We start from the raw sequence: 20,155 nt of genomic DNA on the forward strand, positions 1-20,155 counted from the left end.
TTGGGTTACAATAGACTTGGAGGCAGGGGCCATTTTACCAACATAAATACAAACCTGTCCCTATAGGGAGATGTTGTCAAATAGTGGGATATGGAAAGCATTCCCATCAAATATGAGAAAAGGATTATTATGCTATATCAAATGAGTATTTAGACCTCAGCCCCCGATGTGCACGGAGTGAATCGGGGCCCTGGGACCAAATAATGCCAGACTGTTTGAGTGGCAAAGGAACAGGGTGGCTAGATGACTGAGAGAGGAAAGGGAGTCACCTTGATAGTGGGAATGTACCCGGCCCCCAAAACCTGGTGCAGAGCTCTGCTGCTTTCCTTTAAAAAATGCTTTATACTCTCAACGTTTTTATAGTCCTGGTTTCACTGACTGTTTGGAGAAAATCCGGAGAATTTAGCTTTGAAAAAAGCCCATGATTTCCTTGCGGAGCCCAGAGACTCGGAGAGTTCAGCACGAACGAACTAATGTTCCCAGTTTCAGTGTCATCTTAGGCCCTCTATGTCACATGAAGCAACTAGCTGCCAAATCCCCACTTCCTGGCCTCTGGCCTACCGGGCTTCGGGTGACCTCTACTTCCATTCCCAAAAGCTTATGAAGTTCTTTCCAGTTGTGCTTTAGGGCTTGTTTTCCTAGTGAAGACTGAGGCGGTGAAGGAAGGATTGGGGAAATGGCTGGGGGATCCGTGTCCCACGTGGCTTAGCGGGGAGGCCTCCCAGGGTTAACATTCTCTTGCAGGGGTTTCCTGCCCACCCCACCTCCAGGTCAGCATTCAGCAATTCCCCGACTCCAGGACACGTCTGAACCGGGTTGGGGGCAGCTAAGGGCTAGGAAAAATACACAACCGGCGGCCCTTTTTAACCCTCCTCCCCTCCTGGAGTCACCCTTCTACGCTGAGGGTTGGCTGCTAGAAACGCCAGGAGGTACTTTACTTGACTTCACAGCAAACACGGAAGGATTTGGGTTTCTTGTTTGCTTCCAGGGCGGATAAAAGTGGCCTTCCCTAGGGGACAAGGGCCGCTGCCAGGCTGAAAGGTTGACCGTTGCGGTGGACCCGCCTGCGCTCTCGTCTCGAATTGAATTAGCCCACGGCGGCCAGGACTGCCATTTCCCCCAATTCGCATTGAGCCCTGCATCGCTGTATCCACCTGTATTTTGTTTTATTGAGGGAGGGGATGTTTTGTCGTCCCTGTGTTTACGGCGGTAGTCTGCATTAGGCCAAACCGTACTCTTAGATTAGAAACACGTAAGTAACATTTCAAATAGTTTTATATTGCCATCTTGGACAAGACACCCCCCCCCCTACCCCTACACAAAGACAATGGGGTGGGGGAGAGGAACTGCGCCATCCTTATCCATGACTAAATCATTGAGTCGTGGAGCTCTGAATTGAGTGATGGGAGATCTCCACTTGGTGGTTCAATGGCTGTTGGGCAGAGGGGAGTTCATATCCAGTAACTTTTGAGGCCTTATCGTGGATCCCTCTTCCATTCTTAAAACGGAGACCCAGCACTTAAGCAAATCTTCTCGCCTTTCAGGACTGAGATTGTTAAAACACGGGAGAAGGGTAGAGAAATAAACTCGGCGTCAGAGAGGGAGGACTATGCTTGCAAAATGGGTTATCATCCTTGGGCCAGTAGGTTTTCAGAAACATTCATTTTCTTCTGCAGCAGTACGATTAAAAAAAAAAAAAAAGTTGCAGAAGGAAATCAAGAGCGAGCCAAGATTTCCCAAACCAATTCCATGGTTTTCTCCGGTTCTCGCAGAGCCGTGTAAAGTGGCCTCAGGCTCGCTGCCGCCAAATCAAACTAGGAGGGAAAAGAAGAGGATGAATGGAGGAGACCACTTCACACTCTTACAGGCACCCCCACCCTCACCCTGCTGGTCCTCCCCCTTCCCGCCCAGTGTGAAACGCAGCGTCCCGGAGCGCCGCAGTCCCTCCAGCCCCGGTAGGGGCTGCGCAGAGAGCTTGGAGCAGAGGGTTGTGAGCGCCCCCGCGAGAACGCCCTGGCTGCAGGTGGCAAGAAAGGTGATGTGCAGGGACTCCGGGGCCGCGAAGAAGGAGGAAAGCGTGGAGTGGAGTGAGGAGTACAAGGAGACCGGAATTCCGGGGGTGAGGGTATAGTGGGAGGGAGGAGGAGTGGGGGGAGGGCGATGGAGGAGGTGCTGGGGTTCGGCAGCTCGCGCGGGAGCTGCGGACAAGCTGGCTCAGTCCTTAATCAGAGCTCTCGCTGGCTCTTTGCAGCGGCCTAAGCGCCTCGGCGAGGAAGGACGTGCGGGCCAAAGCAGCTGGTGGCGAAGAGCGACCGGCGTGGAATTGGCGGTGTACCCGCGGGAGGCTGGGGCTGCGAGCGCCGCGGGAGCCGTAAGGAGAGCTGCGCACCTCCGGCCTTACCGGAACGCACGCAATCACCGGGCTGAGGGACCAAGGACCGCGCCATCCGGAGGCCGCCCCTGCGCTGGCCTCCCACCCTCACTGTCCAGCTCCTCCTGGCCCGCTCCCGCCACCAGCCCGGCCAGCTCTTCCGGGAGCCCGGGGCATGAACGGCTACGGCTCCCCCTATCTGTACATGGGCGGCCCGGTGTCGCAGCCGCCGCGGGCGCCTCTGCAGCGCACGCCGAAGTGCGCGCGCTGCCGCAACCACGGCGTTCTGTCTTGGCTCAAGGGCCACAAGCGCTACTGCCGCTTCAAAGACTGCACCTGCGAGAAATGCATACTCATTATCGAGCGGCAGCGGGTCATGGCGGCACAGGTGGCACTGCGCCGGCAGCAGGCCAACGAGAGCCTCGAAAGCCTCATCCCCGACTCGCTGCGCGCCCTGCCAGGACCCCCGTCGTCTGGGGACGCCGCCGCCGCCCCCCCGCAGCCGCCGCCGACCTCGCAGCAGTCTCAGCCGCCGCCGCGCCCCGCAGCCGAGTTGGCTGCTGCCGCCGCGCTGCATTGGGCAGCCGAGCCCCAGCCCGGGACGCTGCAGGCGCTCGGCAAGCCAGGTAAGAGCGTCTGCGAGGCGGGAGCCGGGCGGGGCGCGCGGGAGGAAATACTTCGGAGTTCTTATTGCGGTTCTGCTTGGGAGGAGGGGAGGCAAGTTTGAGGAAGGGGGGCTTGGCTGGTCCTCCCTCCTCGAACTCTGCCAAGTCGGTTTTTATTCTCCGGACAGTAGCTGGCCTTCTGTCTGGATCCGGCAGGTGGATCTCAGAGGCCGGAGAGAAGGGTGCCTCGGGCTAGCCAAACGACGGGACTGTGCTACGGGCTCGCCGAGTGTCATCACAGGTTAAAGGGAAACGTGTCTGTTTTAGCGGGTAAACGAAGAGGTCGTGATAGGTCAAAATTAAAAATCTACGCAGGCATACACATCACCGTGCGGCAGGGTTTTTTTCTGGCTTCGAGCTTTTTAGAGAGCTTAGGATGGTTAGGTGCAGGGACCCAGCCAAGGTCCAAGTCTTGGCTAACTCGGAGCTGGGCGTTCTCGGCCCCGAGGGAACTGGAGCGAACCCGAAGCCTGTCTTGTAGCGCATTGTGGTTTCCAGCATCTTGCACTTTGTTGAAAGAAGCCTCACTTAAAAACAATAATAAAAAGGGTCACGAAAGGCTTCTAAACTGATAGCGGGGACTCAGAATCTGGTGTGTCCAGACTGAACTTTTGCAAAACTGCTCAGGTCCTTCAATGGGTTGGTACCTCAGGCCATTTCAGCTGTCTCTGTAGTTTAAAGAAATGCAGACAAAACTTGACCTACAATGGGGAAGGCCATGTCTGGTGAGCTCGCTCCCAGGTTCTAGGCAGGCCTGGGCCTCGTGTTCTAAGATTTGTAGCAAAGACTCTCGGGCTTCCCCTTACCTCTCCTCTCACCTCCTCTTCTGTGCTGTGCATTAGAGAGAACGAGTCTGCCCTGAGCAATGGAGGTGGGTTATCTCCCACCCCCTGCTTCCATCCTTTCTCTTTTCCAGGTCTCCGGTTTGCCCTGCTCAGCAGAAGCGCTCTTGATTTTAGGCTCTTGGAATTCAATTGACATGTGTTTGATGTTTCCCTTTCACTGTGGTAAATATACAAAGGATAACAGCCCATCTTCTCAGGGAGGGGGAAAAGGGAAGGCCCTGTAAGGCCCAGAACCCCGTTGATGGGACTATGGTAGAGCTTCCGCCTACTCCCCCTATGGCACCCCACAAACACACCTTCAAGGGGCTTGAGGAAGTCTGCAACAGCTTCTGGCTTCTGGAGAGGGGCTTTCAGGAACAGCTGATGCTATGTGGAGCTGGGTAAATGCAGACTCACTGGTTTGGGGATTAGTTGATAGGCAGGCAGTCTGCTGCCCTGTTGCTTAATTGAACTGAGCTTTTCCAGGCCTGAAGGTTTGACAACATCTTACATGAAGAGCAGAACTGGATATTTTAGGGACAGAATTGCTGAACATGGATTTTGTGAATATTTAATCAAGGTAGGATGTGAGTAGTTCTCTGAGTAATATCTTCCACTCCAGTTGTCTTCTTTCAGTCTGATCTCTTCATATTTGTAGATTTATTTGCCACAGAGGAATAGAAGGGAAAGAGAAAGTTGACAGTATTTCACTTTTCTTCTTTAGATTAGAACAAGCAACTAGGGGTGTTTTGTCTCAGTTCTAGAAGTGGATCCCTGCCTGTAACTCCTCTGAAACTTTCCATTCCCAGTTCCCCGTCTCCCTTTCCCCTGGCACCAGAGCAGGACTCTGTCAGCAGTGGGTAGCACTTTGCAGTGGCCACCTGCCCAGCAGCACCCCTGTAATAGGGCTTTGGGGGTCCTAGTGAGGGGATTCTGTTTACATCCTGTGCCCTTCAAAATATTTTTGGAATATCAAAAGTTCCTGGTTTCTAAAGGGTTGCAAAACCAAAAATAACCCCAGGAGGGGGAGAGTGAGAGCAGGAAGAACGGCAAGCGGGAGACTGATTTCAACTGGACAAACCAGATGTGGTGCTCTCTCTTTTATTCTAAGTATTCAGGGATAGCCTGAGCTCTCCAAATTGAAAACGAGCGATTGCAAAGTAGAATAGGATTTACCATAAGGAGAGGTAAGAGTGGTGGCTTTGAGAAACTGAGCCATCAGGGACCAAATGGTTCGTTTTCTAGCTGGTTATACTATATATCTTGCAGATTCATTCATATAACTTTTATTTTCTTCTTGCAATCGGTTTGACCCCATAATTGCATAAAAATGTAAATGCCAATCCTTAATTCTATGATATGGGGGGGGGCAGGAAAAGAACAGATAGCTGTTTCCATTAGGAAAGCAAGCATGCAAATGGATCATTTCTGTGCGTTGCTTTGTAAGAAAGCCCATTTGGGGTTTAAGTTAGAGAAAATTGCCTGGATGAGACTTCTGGTTGCTGTATGTATTATACCTTTTGCAGTTGTTCTTACTATGATCTGTTTATAAGTAACATACCGTGCATATTTAGAAGTATATCATATTCTCCTGGACAAGTAGTTCATGACTTGTAGAGTGAAGCTCTATTCAAATGGTAGGTCCACATATACAGTGCCGTTAGGAATCTGTAAATATCTGCTGGCAAATTATGGAGATCTGTGATCTCTGTGTTTAAAACATGGTTAATCCTTTCACAGAGGGCTTCTTTAGTTCTTAGCTGTGGAAACTTTTGTCGTTGTTGTTGGCTACAAATGCAGGTGAAAAGCACATGCCCTGGAGAAAGATCTGTTTGCTGGGCACCCTGGAGAAAAATCACACTGTTCAGGGAGTGCTGCATTAACACCAAAGCTCAGGTTTGTAGCTGGAAGAAATCTCTTCTCCAAGTTCTGCTTCAGATGATTCTTTAAATGATTAGGGCCTATTTTATTTAATGGAGTACTGTATTGAACGTCCCTTTCCATCTGGTGATGGTTTTAAGGAGAATTCTCATATTTTAATGTTACTATTTCTACCCACGAATTGAATCGTTCTTTTTTCTTTTTGGTTGTACCTTTTTGTTATTAGATTTTCATTGAGCCCAACATTCTAATTTAAGCTGCTTTTTACATACATACCATTTGTTCAATAGTCTTCTAAATTCCCCCTTCATCCTCCTAACCCTGTCCTATCCCTCATGAAAATATCCTGGGAAGTGAGACGTCTTTCAGCTCTTAGTATATCTGAATCAGCAGCTTCAACCAGTCAAGCCAGCCTTTCAGGACTGGGGCTCAAGAGCTGAGGAAAGTTAAGGGTCAAGACCAAGGTGAGAGCTAAAGTTACATTTCAGTATTGCAGCTCCCTTCTCCCACCCTCGCTGTCTCTTTGGGAGAGTGTCCCGAGTCTCCTCTGGCTGTGGGGAGAAAGAGCTGTAGCTAAAGAGTTTTCCTGGGTCTGTCTCTGTCATCAAAATAAATTTGTACACAGGTTCTTTGAAGTGTTCTTAAAGGAGAAAGGAATAAAAAACATAATATTTGGTTAGTAATAAGAAAGCCGGATTAAATAGAAAGGTACCATCTCCTTTTCTGTTTACTTCTGAAAAGGGGAGAGTAAGAGATCTGTAGTTAGGGAAGTTAGGAGTTTTGGAAAACTGTCTTTATTTTACCTCCTGCGCTGTACCTTACAGCATCTTTATGCTTGCTCTGGGCCTTGCAGCTCCAGCTTGATTGGGTCCTGTCCAGTCTACTTCCTTAATTTTAATTTTAACTTAAAAATAAAAAGACAGACAGACATATCTGCAAATATAATGAGTGTTACCGGATCACGGGTCCAGGCTGGGATGCGAAGCCCTCTGAGACTAGAAGAAAACGAAAAAGTGGGAAAGACTTCATTTATGAAGTGTGCCTATGAACTTATAAACCGGGTCTGCTTTTAAGGCGGCTCAGCTTGATTTGGGGCAAGGGGCCAGACTCAGAGTTGCACTGTAAAAAAGCACAAACCACCCAAATGAAAAAGAGCAAGCGATGCTGTACTACTGGTCTCTTTTGAACTGGACCCCAGGGCTGGTTCTGAGGGTATTCACAGTTCTGGCCTTTGCCTGGGGAACGTGGGTTGGCCTGTCTGGCGCAGCCGGAGAGAAGCCCAGCTCCGGGAGTGTAGGGTAGTGTGCCTGTGGGAGCAAGGCGGTCCCCAGGGGCTGCTGGGGTGTGTGTGTGTGTGTGTGTGTGTGTGTGTGTGTGTGTGTGTGACAATCCCTGGGAAGGTGCGTGTGGTGGCTGCACCTGATGCTGCCCCTTTGCAGGCGGCCTCAGGGAAACTGCAGTTGAACAGATCACTCCGGGGACCAGAGCCTGCTTCCGGCTGCAGAGAGCTTTTTGGGAGACTTGGGAAGGGCTGGGGGAGGCGGGGCAGAGCCTGAACAGCATCACTTTTCCTGCGTTTCTGGCTCCTGCCTCTCAGGCCATCTTCTCCATCCCTTCAGTGTGTCCCTGGGTTGCTGGCTTTAGCAAATAAAAATCAGGAGGCCAAATATTGCATGGGGCATACTTACACTAAAAATTCTTCATTATATATCTGAAGTTGAAAATTATCTGGTAACGCTAGGCCAAGGGGGTCCCCTCCCAGCTCTAATCGCCCCACAGGATGCCCCTTGAGTAGGGGTCACTCTTGTGCGTGTCTCCCAGCTTCTCTCTCTCTCTGGTTTCTCTGGAGCTGAAGCTGTCCCAGGGCAGATATCTGAGTGGCGCTGGGGTCCATCTTGTGATCTGAGGACAGGGCTGGCAGAAAAAACCGGGTTGTTTTCTACCTCTAGAAACCACAGTTCCTCGGCCATCTGGGAAAGAATCTGCCCCCCTCCACCCAGCACCCTCCTCTGGGCTATAAATCTGGTGGATAGTCGTGCTCTCAGCTTACACAACCAACTTTTATTTTCCCTGATGGATGAACTCCCGGGTTTAAAAGATTACAGTAATCACAGGAAGACAGTGTAAATCGAATCTGATAGCAATACCTTTCGTGGAAGGTCAGGCTCAAGTGAAATGTTACCAAGCAACAGGCATTTTGTTTGCAAAATACAATCAAAGAGCATCGATGAGAAATTCTTTGCTGCAGCCAGTCAGCACTTTCTGCTAACAGCTTTACAGGGGAAAGGGAGTAAATCTTCATAAATCAACGTTCCTGGAGGACTTGGAGCCCCTGTCTGGAAATGTTGCACTTCCTTCCTGACAGGGAGGAGAACAGAGCCCTGTAAAAATCTATTTGCCTGCCTGCCTACCTTCCCTTACCCTTTCTTCCTCTCCTCTCCTCTTTTCTGCTTCCCTGCTTTCTTTGGCTTTTTAACCTGTTGTGGCTTCCCATTCGCTCTGGTCCCTGGACCCCCATGTCTACTTTGCTGTGTCTGTGATGGCATAGTGGACCTTGAACTGGGGTATGCATGGGTGCCCATGGCCAGTGTTGAGGCCTGCGTGTCATTCTGCAAGAGTCCCACATGGCTTTAGTGAATCATTTCCTTATGTGAGCACTAAGAGGAGACTAAAACATAACTCTGGATTTTTTTTTCCATTTTATTGTATAATTAAACAGCTATAAAAATAAGCCAAATCAACTGCTGAATGACAGTATTCTGGAAATTTTAAATATCAGAACATCAGTTCTTTATCATATCTCTAATCTCTTTTGATTCCAATGACTAGGCAAATGTAAATTTTGCAAAGCTGGGATCAGTGTTCAGATTTTTCCCCCACTGATTATTACTTTATTTAATTTAGTATGAATATCTGTTGCACCCACAGTCTTTATATGCAAATATTTACAACAATATTCCCTCCAGTGAATACGCCATAGTCTGCCCAGCTGCTGGCCTTTGAGTTACATGCTGTGTTTCAGTGTAAAATAGGATCAATTGCAAAGGTAAGTTGGAAATTTTACAAAAGATTTGTTAGTGAACTGTAAGCCTTTCAGGGGCCAAGAAGCAATGCTTTGGTTATCTTTGTATAATCTTACCTAGTACAGTGCCTGGGCACACAGTGAGGGATTCAAGAATGTTTGTTAAAATAGATGGGTGAATGAGTAGACAGTTGCATTTTTATAAGTACCTAATACACTTGTAGGTTTATAGGTGATTTCCCTCCTGCTCCTTGAAAAGTGTTTTCTGAGTCAAGAAAGAAGTCAACACTAAATTTTTTGTGGGACGTATGTAGTCCACAGTTGCAGAACTATATTCCCTTAAGTCCAGCCCTTTATATGTCCCTCAAAAATATTGGTCCCTAGGAAACCACTCTGATAGGACCATACATTGTTAAGCCAGTGTTATTAATGGTTGTTGTTTTTTTAAAGGAAAGTGTGACTATATAGCTTTATGTTTTGCAAGTTTTCTTTTCTCAGAAAGAAAAGGAAAGATTTAAACCAACATTCATTTCCTGCTGTACTTTAGGTTGTCAGCCATTCAGCTTTTTGTTTTTTTAATGATTCTGTGTTTGTAGTGTGAGATAAAGATAACAGAAATTGTTAAAACCCATCTCTGCTAGAATTCTGACTAGGCAGTTGGCTCTTCTGGAAGCCAGTCTTGACCCTGCCCAGGGCTCCTTCCCTGCCATTGCTATGAGATGCGTGTGCTTTGAAAATGACCCATTGGAGTTATTTGGAGATGTGTTCCCCAGTGCTCAAATGAACAGATGAGGACATGACAATCCATGTTTCAAATTTCCTAACTGATTTCAAAAGAAAAAGTAAAGGTCCAGTGACTTGCGCTTGGAAACATTTTTCTCTTTATGCCAGTGTGTGCTTTCATTCTGGATGTAATATGTATTTTGTTTTTGTAGGTATTATTGGGTAAAGTGGATCAAACCTACCACATTTAGGTCAGAAAGATTTTTCATATTTATGTGTCTTGAGCAGAATGTTTCACGTATGTGGTAGGCTTTCTCAAAGTATTTTAAATGAATACCTAGAACTTTTTTTTTAACTTTACTGCATTTTCATATGAAAAGAGCTAAAGAAAGTTAGATTTTGGTACTGCAATTTTAGATCAGAAGTCATGTTTATGTGAGTGTTCACTTTCCTTAAATTCTTGTAGCTATCTTATGGCATGTATATATACTATATATTATGTATCTCATTATTATCCATTTAAAATTTTCCTTTTTTAATTTTTTTAAAGATTTTATTCATTATAGAGAAGGGAGAGAGAGAGAGAGAGAAAAGGGGGGAGGAGCAGAAAGCATCAACTCCTATATGTACCTTGACCAGGCAAGCCCAGGGTTTTGAACCGGCAACCTCAGCATTTCCAGGTTGACGCTTTATCCACTGCGCCACCACAGGTCAGGCTAAAATTTTCCTTTTTAATTGAAGATCATCTTTTAAAATCATTTACCCTAGTGAAAAGTTTATTTTAGGAGTGCTTGTGTTTGTATATCATGAAAAATAGGAAATTGGAGAGTGAACATTTAGTAGGATTTTTAGAATACCTAGATGTTTAAACATTAGAAACAACAGATTTTTATCACTTTCAATAGGTGGTTTGTAATGCCAGAGGAAATTGATTTCTTTTTACTTTCTGTCTAGTAGTTTTGGCTTTCTATACCAGTATACTAGGGACAAAAATATTATCATTTGAAATATACTCTTACTCTTTGTGTTCTAGGAATTAGGGTGTCAGTTTCAAGAAGGAGGAAGGGTAAAGCATTTAGGGAGTAGTTTCCTTTTCATTTTGTTAGTTGGCAGTTTCACATTTCTATATCAAGAGGGCCTTTGTGTTTTAAACCAATATGAACAATTTATAAAGTTCACTTAGGAAGAAAACTTAGCGATGTAAAGAAATACCTGTTATTAAATTATCCTTTATCACTGGGCTCACAACACACCCTCTATAATTACTTATGAAAGTCTGTTTATAATAGAATAATTTATAATACATCTACTTTCGGTACAACAAAACAAACAATACTTGATACCACAGTGCCACAAAATTACAGGGACTGCATAGGCTGCTTTCAGAAATGATTGTTGGGAGAGGAGTTATTTTTGGTGGGACGTGAGAGCCTTGCTTTTCCGTGCCCAGTTTTGAAACCCCAACAGCACTGGCTGTTGGCTGGGACTCTGCCCAACTGTCACCCCATAGCAGGCCTTTCTGGGCTGCTCAAGAGTATGAACGCCATAGGTGTGTCCCATCGCTGCTGCTTTCAACGTCTTCCGTCTTCCCTTTGACACAGTATCAACAGTGCTGAACTCTGTTGCTTGGAATGTGAGTTTGTAGACTTGATTCCTGTGACATCTTGCTAGCTTTTCTCACTTTTTTTTTTGCCGTGGTCTGAACTCCCAGTTGGCGAGTTGATTAGCCCAGACACCCGAGGGAGAGTGGATGAATCAGCACAATCCACCACCACTCCTTGAGAACTAACCTAAGTGCATGCTGCACTGGGCATGGCACAGTAGCAGGCACATAAGGTAGCATGAGAAAATAAGAAACAGGCTTTTGGAGTCTGAAGGAGGGGGGTTTACAATTGGTGAACAAGGTGGCACCTGTACAAGATTCCACTGTGGCCTGTTCTGCAGAACAGGAAAATAGGTACAACAGTGGAATTTTATATTGTCATAGACTGAGACTCCTGTCCTCCCATATCCAGTTAATTGGGACAGTGTATTCTTTGCCATCTTGAAAAAAAATACCACATTTTCATAATGGTAGTTATGTCAGATTAGCCAGAATATCATTTCATTTCCTAGTTCCTGTTTGGCTAAACTCCTCTTTGAATCACTTTTTTTTTTTCCTGGAGCCTGAAGTGTTCTGTGGAAGAGTGAATTTGGTTGCTAGACCTCAGAACCTTTTACTCAAATGTTGCCATTGTTTGAAACTCATCGAGGCCAGGGAAAGTGTACCTTTCAAAATAGGAAGCTGTTTTTAGGTTCACACATTTCTTTTTAAAATAGCTAAGCTTTGAGCTTTTTAACTGTACTTATACAGTGGTACCCTGAGATACGTATTTAATTCGTTCTGTAACTGAGCTCCTAAGTCAGTCAACTCTTATATCAGACTGCCAGTACTGGACCCGTGCGTCAATGCGCCAACTAGCGGCAGCTTCCCCAATCATGACTCGTATCTTGAAATTTTGCTCAGATCTTGAACAAAAATATGAACCGAGTCGCAACTCATATCTTAAAAAAAATTTGTATGTTGGTCTGTTCGTATCTAAAGGTACCACTGTACATACTTTATTTCCTAGAAGAACCAGTTGTTTCTCTTACTTAAAAAAATCTGACCATCCCCTGTATCACTGTGATACCATGCCATATTTTTTTTATTGTGCCAAAATATACATAACGAAATTTGCTATTTTAACCAGCTTTAGGGTTATAATGTAATGGCATTAGTACCTTCACAGTGTTGTGCAACCGTCACCATTCTTCATTTTGGGAACTTTTTCATCATCCCAAACAATCTGTACCCATTAAACACTAAGAAAGACCTTATTTCCTTTTTCCCCTAGCCCTGGTCACCATCTTTCTGTTTTCTGTCTCTGTGAATATGCCTAGTCTAGGCACTTCATATAAGTAGAATCGTAGGATGTTTGTCCTTTTGTGACCAGCTTATTTCATTTAGCATGTTTTCAGGATTCAGCCATATTGTAGCATGTGTCAGAATTTTATTCCTTTTTGAGGATGAATAATATTCCATTGTACATATGGACCATATTTTATTTATCTATTTGTCTACCTATGACAATGTGGGTTACACACACGTTTTGGCTATTGTTGATGTTGCTGCTGTGAACATTTATGTACATGTGTGTTATATTTGATGTTTAGCAAGTCTGCCTGGGTGTGTTTGCTTTGCCTCCTGCACATGCACCTTACCTACCCAACTTCATAGTAAGTTCCACAAGTTCGGGACAAGTCTCACACATCCTGGCATCTTCTACCATCCGCTCTGTGTCTTCAGTACCTTGTGTATTATAGGAATACAAACACTTTCTACTCAGATGATGAAAGCTAAAGTTAAAGAAACAAGACAGTTGTTTAGAGGTACATAATACGCTGCTCACAAACATTAGGGAGTATTTAAAAATAAATAGGAAGCGATTTGATTTGATGAAAAAGAAGCATTTGATTTTTTTAAGTTAAACAAGAACATCAGAAAAGCAAACGACAAGTCAAAGAAAGTTGTTTGATTATGCAAAAGAGATGCAAAACAGATTATTATTTTATTGGTGAAAAGGCACTGTACAAAAGGCTGAAAGTACTAGAGTATCTGCAGGTCCCCTGATCCCCTAATTTTTGTGAGCATTGTATTTAAAACATTATTTTATGTGCATATTTGTTCAGGGAGAGTATTTAACTTGTTCTTCCAAACTCCATTGAGCAGGGTCCAACATCCATTGGTGCGTTCAGTTCAGTGCTGAGTTAACACACTGTCACTGTCCACTCATTTTCATGTGTCTAATAGAGTAACAGCCAAGAGGCATGCATGGGGTCATGAGTCAGGAAGACTTAGGTCCAGCTCAGCCATTTTTCAACCAGTGGGCCACAGAGACACGCTGGCGTGCTGTAAGAATTTTTAAAACGTCCAATACCTGACTAGTCAGGGGCACTGACTTCTTTTCCCTTAGATTGTCAGATTTAAAAAAAATGACAGCACGCAACACCACAACAGCTCTCTGGTGTGAATGAATCAACATTGAACCTATTTTTTTTTTGTTAGATTGCAAAAAATATTCTTTTTGGTGTGCCACAGATTTTTAGTAATTAGTTCATGTGTGCCATTAGGTGATAAAGGGTGAGAAATCACTGAAATAGCTGACTAGAATGTGAATTTATATAAGCTTTTTTTTGGTGCTGTTTTCTCTTCTGGATGAAGTACAAGTACCACCTTCACTCGGGAGGTGAAAGCTGGGTCTCCAGTCCTAGGAGGCTGCAGGAGAGAATATGTCAAATTTCTCTTTCAAAGACAGGTTTTTTTGCACATCCCAAGAGTTGTTATAGGAGGCAGAGATGGCTTAGTATGCGTGGGCTGCAAATGAATCCCATATAGAAATCTTACATTGGAAAATAAAGCAGTTTACTTTTAAAATGCAAATTTGGGGTAAATATTATTTCATATCGGATTTATGATTGAACGTTGCACTGACCTAATATAAGACTTCTAAAAATTATTTATGCTTGACACATATTTATTACTTTGGGAAGAACCAAAGTTTTGTTTTTCAGTTATATTCGAGACATAGGCTGTATCAGAAGAATGTATATAAATGTGCCTTTGTTTAAGGCTTTCAAATAAACAACAACAAATGGGAGGAGATGGATTTTAGAAGTTGCTTTGATGAAATTTTACCAGCTGGCTCTCTACACATCAGGTGTGCCCACAGAGAAGGCGACAATGAGGCTATTCAGGCAGGGAAGTAGAAAACACAGGCAAACCAATTGTTTACAACTCAACAAGTGGATCATTAATAATTTTCATTTTTAGATCAGTTACATTGGCTTTGAGTAGACACAGCCAGGTTTGATAAGGATAAAGATCCACTTGCGTATAGCTTATTAATAAAGAATATGTTCCTTTATTATAAATATCTGTTAGAATTTCCTTCTGCAAATAAGCCAGTCTTACCTACCCTTTTCTGCCTGGTTAGCACTGTGTAAAACTAGCCTGTCCAGCAGTAATGTCTTAGGTCAAAATGTTAAATGTGCAACTGGTTTACTTTACAGCGAATCTCTGCTTTATTTAGGGAGCTCTTTCCCTCTCTTCTTTTAAAATAATTCAAGAAGGTTTCTCTAAGTCCTTTCCATGAACTTTACTAATAAAACAGTTCATGAAAACTTGCACCCCGGGTCCTGGAGTTAAGGATGTATTGTCTCATTGATGGGCCATGCTCCTTGCACAGTTTCACAAACCCTCTCAAGAGGAAGTTATTTTCTTTATCTCTTGTAACCCACCCTGTCATCCAGAATGCACAGCTGGTTCTGCTTGCCTTCTAATGCAAGTGATAGACAGCCATGTATGCCAGTCCTTCAAGGGGCTTTTAAAGAAAGATTTTGGTGTATAGAGACTGCTTTTCATTTCACTCTGGCAATTCTATCAACTAGTTATTGTATGTGGTATCCTGATGAAACATAGTATTGATGCCTCGTTTGTAAGATGTACTTAATAAGAAATCCACATATGGGAAAACAGATTTAAAATATTAAAATTGCCTGAGATATACAGGTTATGCACCAGCCGATGATGTCCTTAGATTATACCGGCCACCTCATTTTCAGAAAAGGAGCCACAAGAAAAGCCTGAACTCATTTTCCTTTTATTCCCTGGACTGTGTTTATCCCCCTCTAAAGAGGTCCCTGTTCAGACTGTACTGCTAAGACAGCCACTTCTTCTATGGGTCTAGGTATCATGTTGCTCTTCATGTTTAAGGCAGGCTTCCCTGAACACAACATTCTGAGAAATCACTGTTTTCTAGATCTTTATATTAAGATATTTAGGGTTTTTAAAAATTTATTTATTGACGAGAGAGAGAGAGAGAGAGAGAGAGAGAGAGAGACAAAAACATCAATCTGCTTCTACATGTACCCTGACCAGGGGTCAAACCAGCACTTTGCATATTGGGACAGGACGATGCTCTAACCAACTGAGTTACCCAGCCAGGGCTTTTTTTATTTTATTTTGCATTTGCCAATGTCATAGTTTGAATTTCTTTCTTTTTCTTCCTTCCCTTTCCCTTTCCTTTCCCTTCCCTTCCCTTCCCTTCCTTTCCCTTCCTTCCCTTCCCTCTCCTCCTTCCCTTTCCCCTTCCCTTCTTCTTCCTCTCTCTCTTCCTTCATTTTTTTGACTTGAGGTATGTTATCACCCACTGGGACACATTCCCCTGGGCCACTGTCTCCCGAGCACATCTACTCCTCTTTATGCATACCAGGAGAGGATTAATCCAGCTGTTTTCTGCTTTTCAGATTTGACTGAAGAGCGACTTGGGGACAGCAGCATGGCAGACAACACTGAGACCTTTAGTGACAAGGACACCGACCAGCGGAGCTCCCCAGATGTTGCAAAAAGTAAGGGCTGCTTCACCCCCGAGAGCCCCGAGATAGTGTCGGTGGATGAAGGTGGGTACGCAGTCCAGAAAAATGGCGGAACTTCCGAGAGCCGCCCTGACAGCCCCAAGTACCATGGGGAACAGAATCACCTCCTGATCGAGGGCCCTTCGGGGACCGTTTCTCTGCCCTTCAGCTTGAAAGCCAACAGACCCCCTCTGGAAGTGTTAAAAAAAATATTCCCCAACCAGAAGCCCACGGTGCTCGAGCTGATCCTGAAGGGCTGCGGGGGGGACCTGGTGAGCGCGGTGGAGGTCCTGCTCTCCAGCCGGTCCTCGGGCTCCGCCGCCGACCGGACTGCCGCCGAGCCCGACAGTCTGGTGCTGCCCTCCAACGGGCACATCTTCGAGCACACTTTGAGCTCCTATCCCATCTCCTCCTCCAAGTGGTCCGTGGGATCAGCCTTCAGAGTCCCGGACACGTTGAGGTTTTCTGCTGACTCGAGTAACGTTGTCCCCAACCCTCTAGCCGTGCCCCTGCAGCACCCGTTCCCCCAGCCGCCCCGGTACCCTCTCATGCTGAGGAATACTTTGGCGAGAAACCAGTCAAGCCCCTTTTTGCCCAATGATGTCACCCTGTGGAACACCATGACCCTGCAGCAGCAGTACCAGCTGAGGTCCCAGTATGTCAGCCCTTTCCCCAGTAACTCTTCCAGCATCTTCAGAAGCTCGCCTGTCCTCCCCACTCGGGCCCCTGAGGATCCTCGGATCTCCATCCCTGATGATGGGTGCCCCATTGTTTCAAAGCAGTCCATTTACACCGAGGAGGACTATGACGAGAGGTCCGACTCCTCAGACTCTAGAATACTCAACACATCATCTTAAAGTGGTACCCGATGGGAGGTGACCAGGTGACACGTTCTGTGCATTGGAACCATGGGAGGAAGGGGCTGAGGAGAGACCACATCATGTATATAGATACATTTTCCTTCTGTTTGAGAAAGTGATTGTGCTCGATTCTATACTTAGCAATAAAAACGTAACTTATTTAATTTCTTGCACTTCACTGGAAAATGCCAAATAGCTCTCTGCTCTGTGGCTTTAGTGCTGAATGTTTATTGTGAAAGAGAGTCTTATGCTATGACTTGGGAAAGCTGGGTCCACAGGAGATTTATTTGGGGATGTAAAGCTGAAAGTCAGCTTTGCTCCTGAACTCAACCTGGAATGTTCAATAAAAGAGTATACTTGAATGCAATTTTGTAAAAGAGGACTCCTCAGGATATGTGAAACCTAAAGGAAGTGGTTCAATTGCAAATGGACTCCAAACAGGGACATTATATTCTTACACTAAAAATCCTTCTTGCATTTTAAAGAGAGACTGCACTTAAGAATAACGTGAACTGCTCACATGCTTATTTAAGCTTGGACAGTTTTCAGAGACAAACTCCATTCTTTTCACATGGCTGAATCGAAACATGTGTAATGTCAATGTAAAACCAATCACAGCTGTGAACTGCATGAAATGTATTGTGAAATGAACAAAAGATTAAGCTTTGTCAGGTTAATGTAGCATGCTAAGGACTCTAGAAGAAATAAACTATGGAGATGATTTTGGTTTATGTCATTTCTACGTGTGGAAGAAGGATCTCTAAAAATGGATACTTGATGTATCATAAAAGCTACTTAATAGTGCATGAATCCCAAATCAATGTGTCAGTTAACTCAGTGGTCCCCAACCCCCGGGCCGCGGACCGGTACCGGTCCGTGGGCCATTCGCACCGGTCCGCAGAGAAAGAATAAATAACTTACATTATTTTCGTTTTATTTATATTTAAGTCTGAACGATGTTTTATTTTTTAAAAATGACCAGATTCCCTCTGTTACATCCGTCTAAGACTCACTCTTGATGCTTGTCTCGGTCATGTGATACATTTATCTGTCCCACCCTAAAGGCTGGTGTGTGAAAGTATTTTCTGACATTAACTGGTCCGTGGCCCAAAAAAGGTTGAGCACCACTGAGTTAACTGAGTACTCCTTGAGAAACATGAAGTACAAAGTTGTGGGCCTGCAATCAGAAAGACAGAGAATATATTGTTCAACAATAGAGTTAATTCAATCCCTCTACCCATTCATTTATTTCTTCAGCAGATACTTATTGTGTGCCTACTGTGTGTAAGAGAATGCGCCTTGTATGTTATTGTCCAAGTTACCAGCCCATGAATCCAAGATAAACAGGGATGATAATGGAGAATCCCTTTAAAAACAAAGAGAAAATGAGACAGTCTATAGTGTGGGAAGTAAGTAAAGTGCTTAACATGGCACCTGGCAGAGAAAATACTCATTATATGAGAACTATTACTCCTGTTAGTTAAGTTCAGTAGCGTTGCATTCAAGATGTAGAAATAAAGTCCCTTATTGTCTCTTGGAGAAGATGATTACTATAAAGCATTGAAAACCAGAGCTTTTATTCCCCTTAATTTGGGGGTGCTGCATAATGCAAACTTCTTGCTCAAATATTTTTTAAAGTGGGTTTTCAAACAGTGATATTCAGTAGTGCCCACACCAACCACTTCTCATACTGTTTCCATTCTTCAGAGTACATGGAAGGAAAGATGACTGCTTAGGTCAGACACAGCTCTGAATGTATAAAGGAAAGTAAATAAGCAAATCAGCAAAAGCGTCTACATGATGGAGATGTGGAGAGAGAGCTCCAGGCACAAGGAAAGGTCCTGATGGCTCTTTCCTCTGGAAGGGAGAAAAGCAAATCCTCTTGGCCTGAGACGCCCCCTCAACTGGAGGGCAGGAGCCACCTCCCCCCCTCATTTGGGTCCCAGGAGAAAAAAAAAAGAAGATATTTAAAACAAAAGAACCATGTCATTTTTCTTTCTGCTGGGCACTTTTGGAATGTGATATCTTTGAGGGGGGAAATTTAGTATTATTAGTTGGACTAATGTATATTTAATTGACATAGTTACATATCAGAGTGTTTAAAAGTAAATATGATTTGTTGTTAGAGTTATATTTAAACAGTGTCTACATAAAAGAAGAGAGTGAGGAAGTGGAGGGGAATACTTTGACCCCTGATTCTAGAAACACATTCTTTTGTGGTAGTGATGGCCTAATGTCTGAGCCCACCTAGCACCAATGTATTTTCAAAGGTATCTTCATCTCAACAGTTTATCTACATTTGTTTTACAAGCAAGACTGGTAACGGACCCATGTGAGCCAGTGGTGCAAGTTTTCATCAGCTGTTCCTTCTTCAGGTTGAAGGATCCGGATTGAGCAAAGTGGACTTATCATCCAGCACTCTGAAAGCTTGATTTCAGCCACAGATCTTCAAAGTCATTAACTGCTTTTTCCAGTGGCCAGCAAAATGGAGTTATCTGTAAAAATTTATTAATGGGTTGGTGCAGGTATGTTTAGTCCTCAATATAATGTTTTGCAGTAAAATAATGTTTACTGTGGTGAGGTAAGTGTGGTCAGGGATCAGAAGGGAGAAGTTGTGGTTAAGCTTCTCCATCTGGCTTCCAGCTGAGTTCAGTCTTGCTTCCTCTGTAATCCTGATGACGGAGCCCACTTCGTTCAAGTAGATCCTAGCTCAGCTCTCAAAGGCCATCTTGCAAAAGCCTGTAGAATTCAAGGGAAATGAACACTTGTCTGCCCATGATCACAGTTACTCTGTCACATGAAACTGAACATTTGAGTGGAAAGAGAAAAAAAAATCAACTGCTAGTTAAACCCCATCTGTCACATAGACAAAATATGTAGGTGCTTGGGTGTCCCCTTGCAGTTGAGTCAATCCAGTCTTATAGGAAGTTAATTCATGGTAAACCACAAGTTAATCCACGTTAAACTGCTGTGCCTCTCTCCCCTTCTAGTGAGGACCTGCCAACTGCCAGACTTAGAGTAAATGCTCTGTTCCTCGAAGCATTGTCCGTCCAAGATGTGTGTCAGGGGCTGGGTCATGTTGTTCTGCAGCAGTTTGTCTTACAGTGTGATCTGGGCACCCCAGTGCTTTGCTTTTAGTTTAGATTCCTAGGCCCCACATGTGTTCAGTATCCTTAGTAGCCTAAGTACCTACCTATATCTTTATCATCTTTTCCAGGTAACTCTTGAACTCACTAAGGTTTGAGAACTACCTCACTCTGCATCCCAACCTTGGGTTTTTCTAAGATCTATGCCAAATAGAAGAGCTGAGAGATGCAAGCTCCGAGGCTGGAGATTTCCAGTTGTCCCCGACCCCCGTCTGCTTTTCTGTGGCG

General features: G+C 44.6%; 1 protein-coding gene across 1 annotated transcript; it reads left to right on the plus strand.

The window, feature by feature from the left end:
* The first annotated feature begins 2,226 nt into the window (after positions 1 to 2,226).
* Positions 2,227 to 17,525, plus strand: DMRT3 (doublesex and mab-3 related transcription factor 3). The gene is made up of 2 exons (XM_066254729.1): positions 2,227 to 2,997; positions 15,814 to 17,525. The coding sequence occupies exons 1-2, from the start codon at positions 2,547 to 2,549 to the stop codon at positions 16,776 to 16,778; spliced, it is 1,416 nt and encodes a 471-aa protein (XP_066110826.1). The 5' UTR covers positions 2,227 to 2,546; the 3' UTR covers positions 16,779 to 17,525.
* The last annotated feature ends 2,630 nt before the right edge of the window (positions 17,526 to 20,155 follow it).

Source organism: Saccopteryx bilineata, chromosome 2 (assembly GCF_036850765.1).
Source record: "Saccopteryx bilineata isolate mSacBil1 chromosome 2, mSacBil1_pri_phased_curated, whole genome shotgun sequence".
NCBI classification, from domain to species: Eukaryota; Metazoa; Chordata; class Mammalia; order Chiroptera; family Emballonuridae; genus Saccopteryx; species Saccopteryx bilineata.

Excerpts from the sequence above, each read along its gene's own strand:
- DMRT3 (XM_066254729.1), top strand. The coding sequence starts at position 2,547 with ATGAACGGCTACGGCTCCCCCTATCTGTACATGGGCGGCCCGGTGTCG. Across the intron at positions 2,998-15,813 it reads GCAGGCGCTCGGCAAGCCAG|ATTTGACTGAAGAGCGACTT; the intron begins GTAAGAGCGTCT and ends TCTGCTTTTCAG.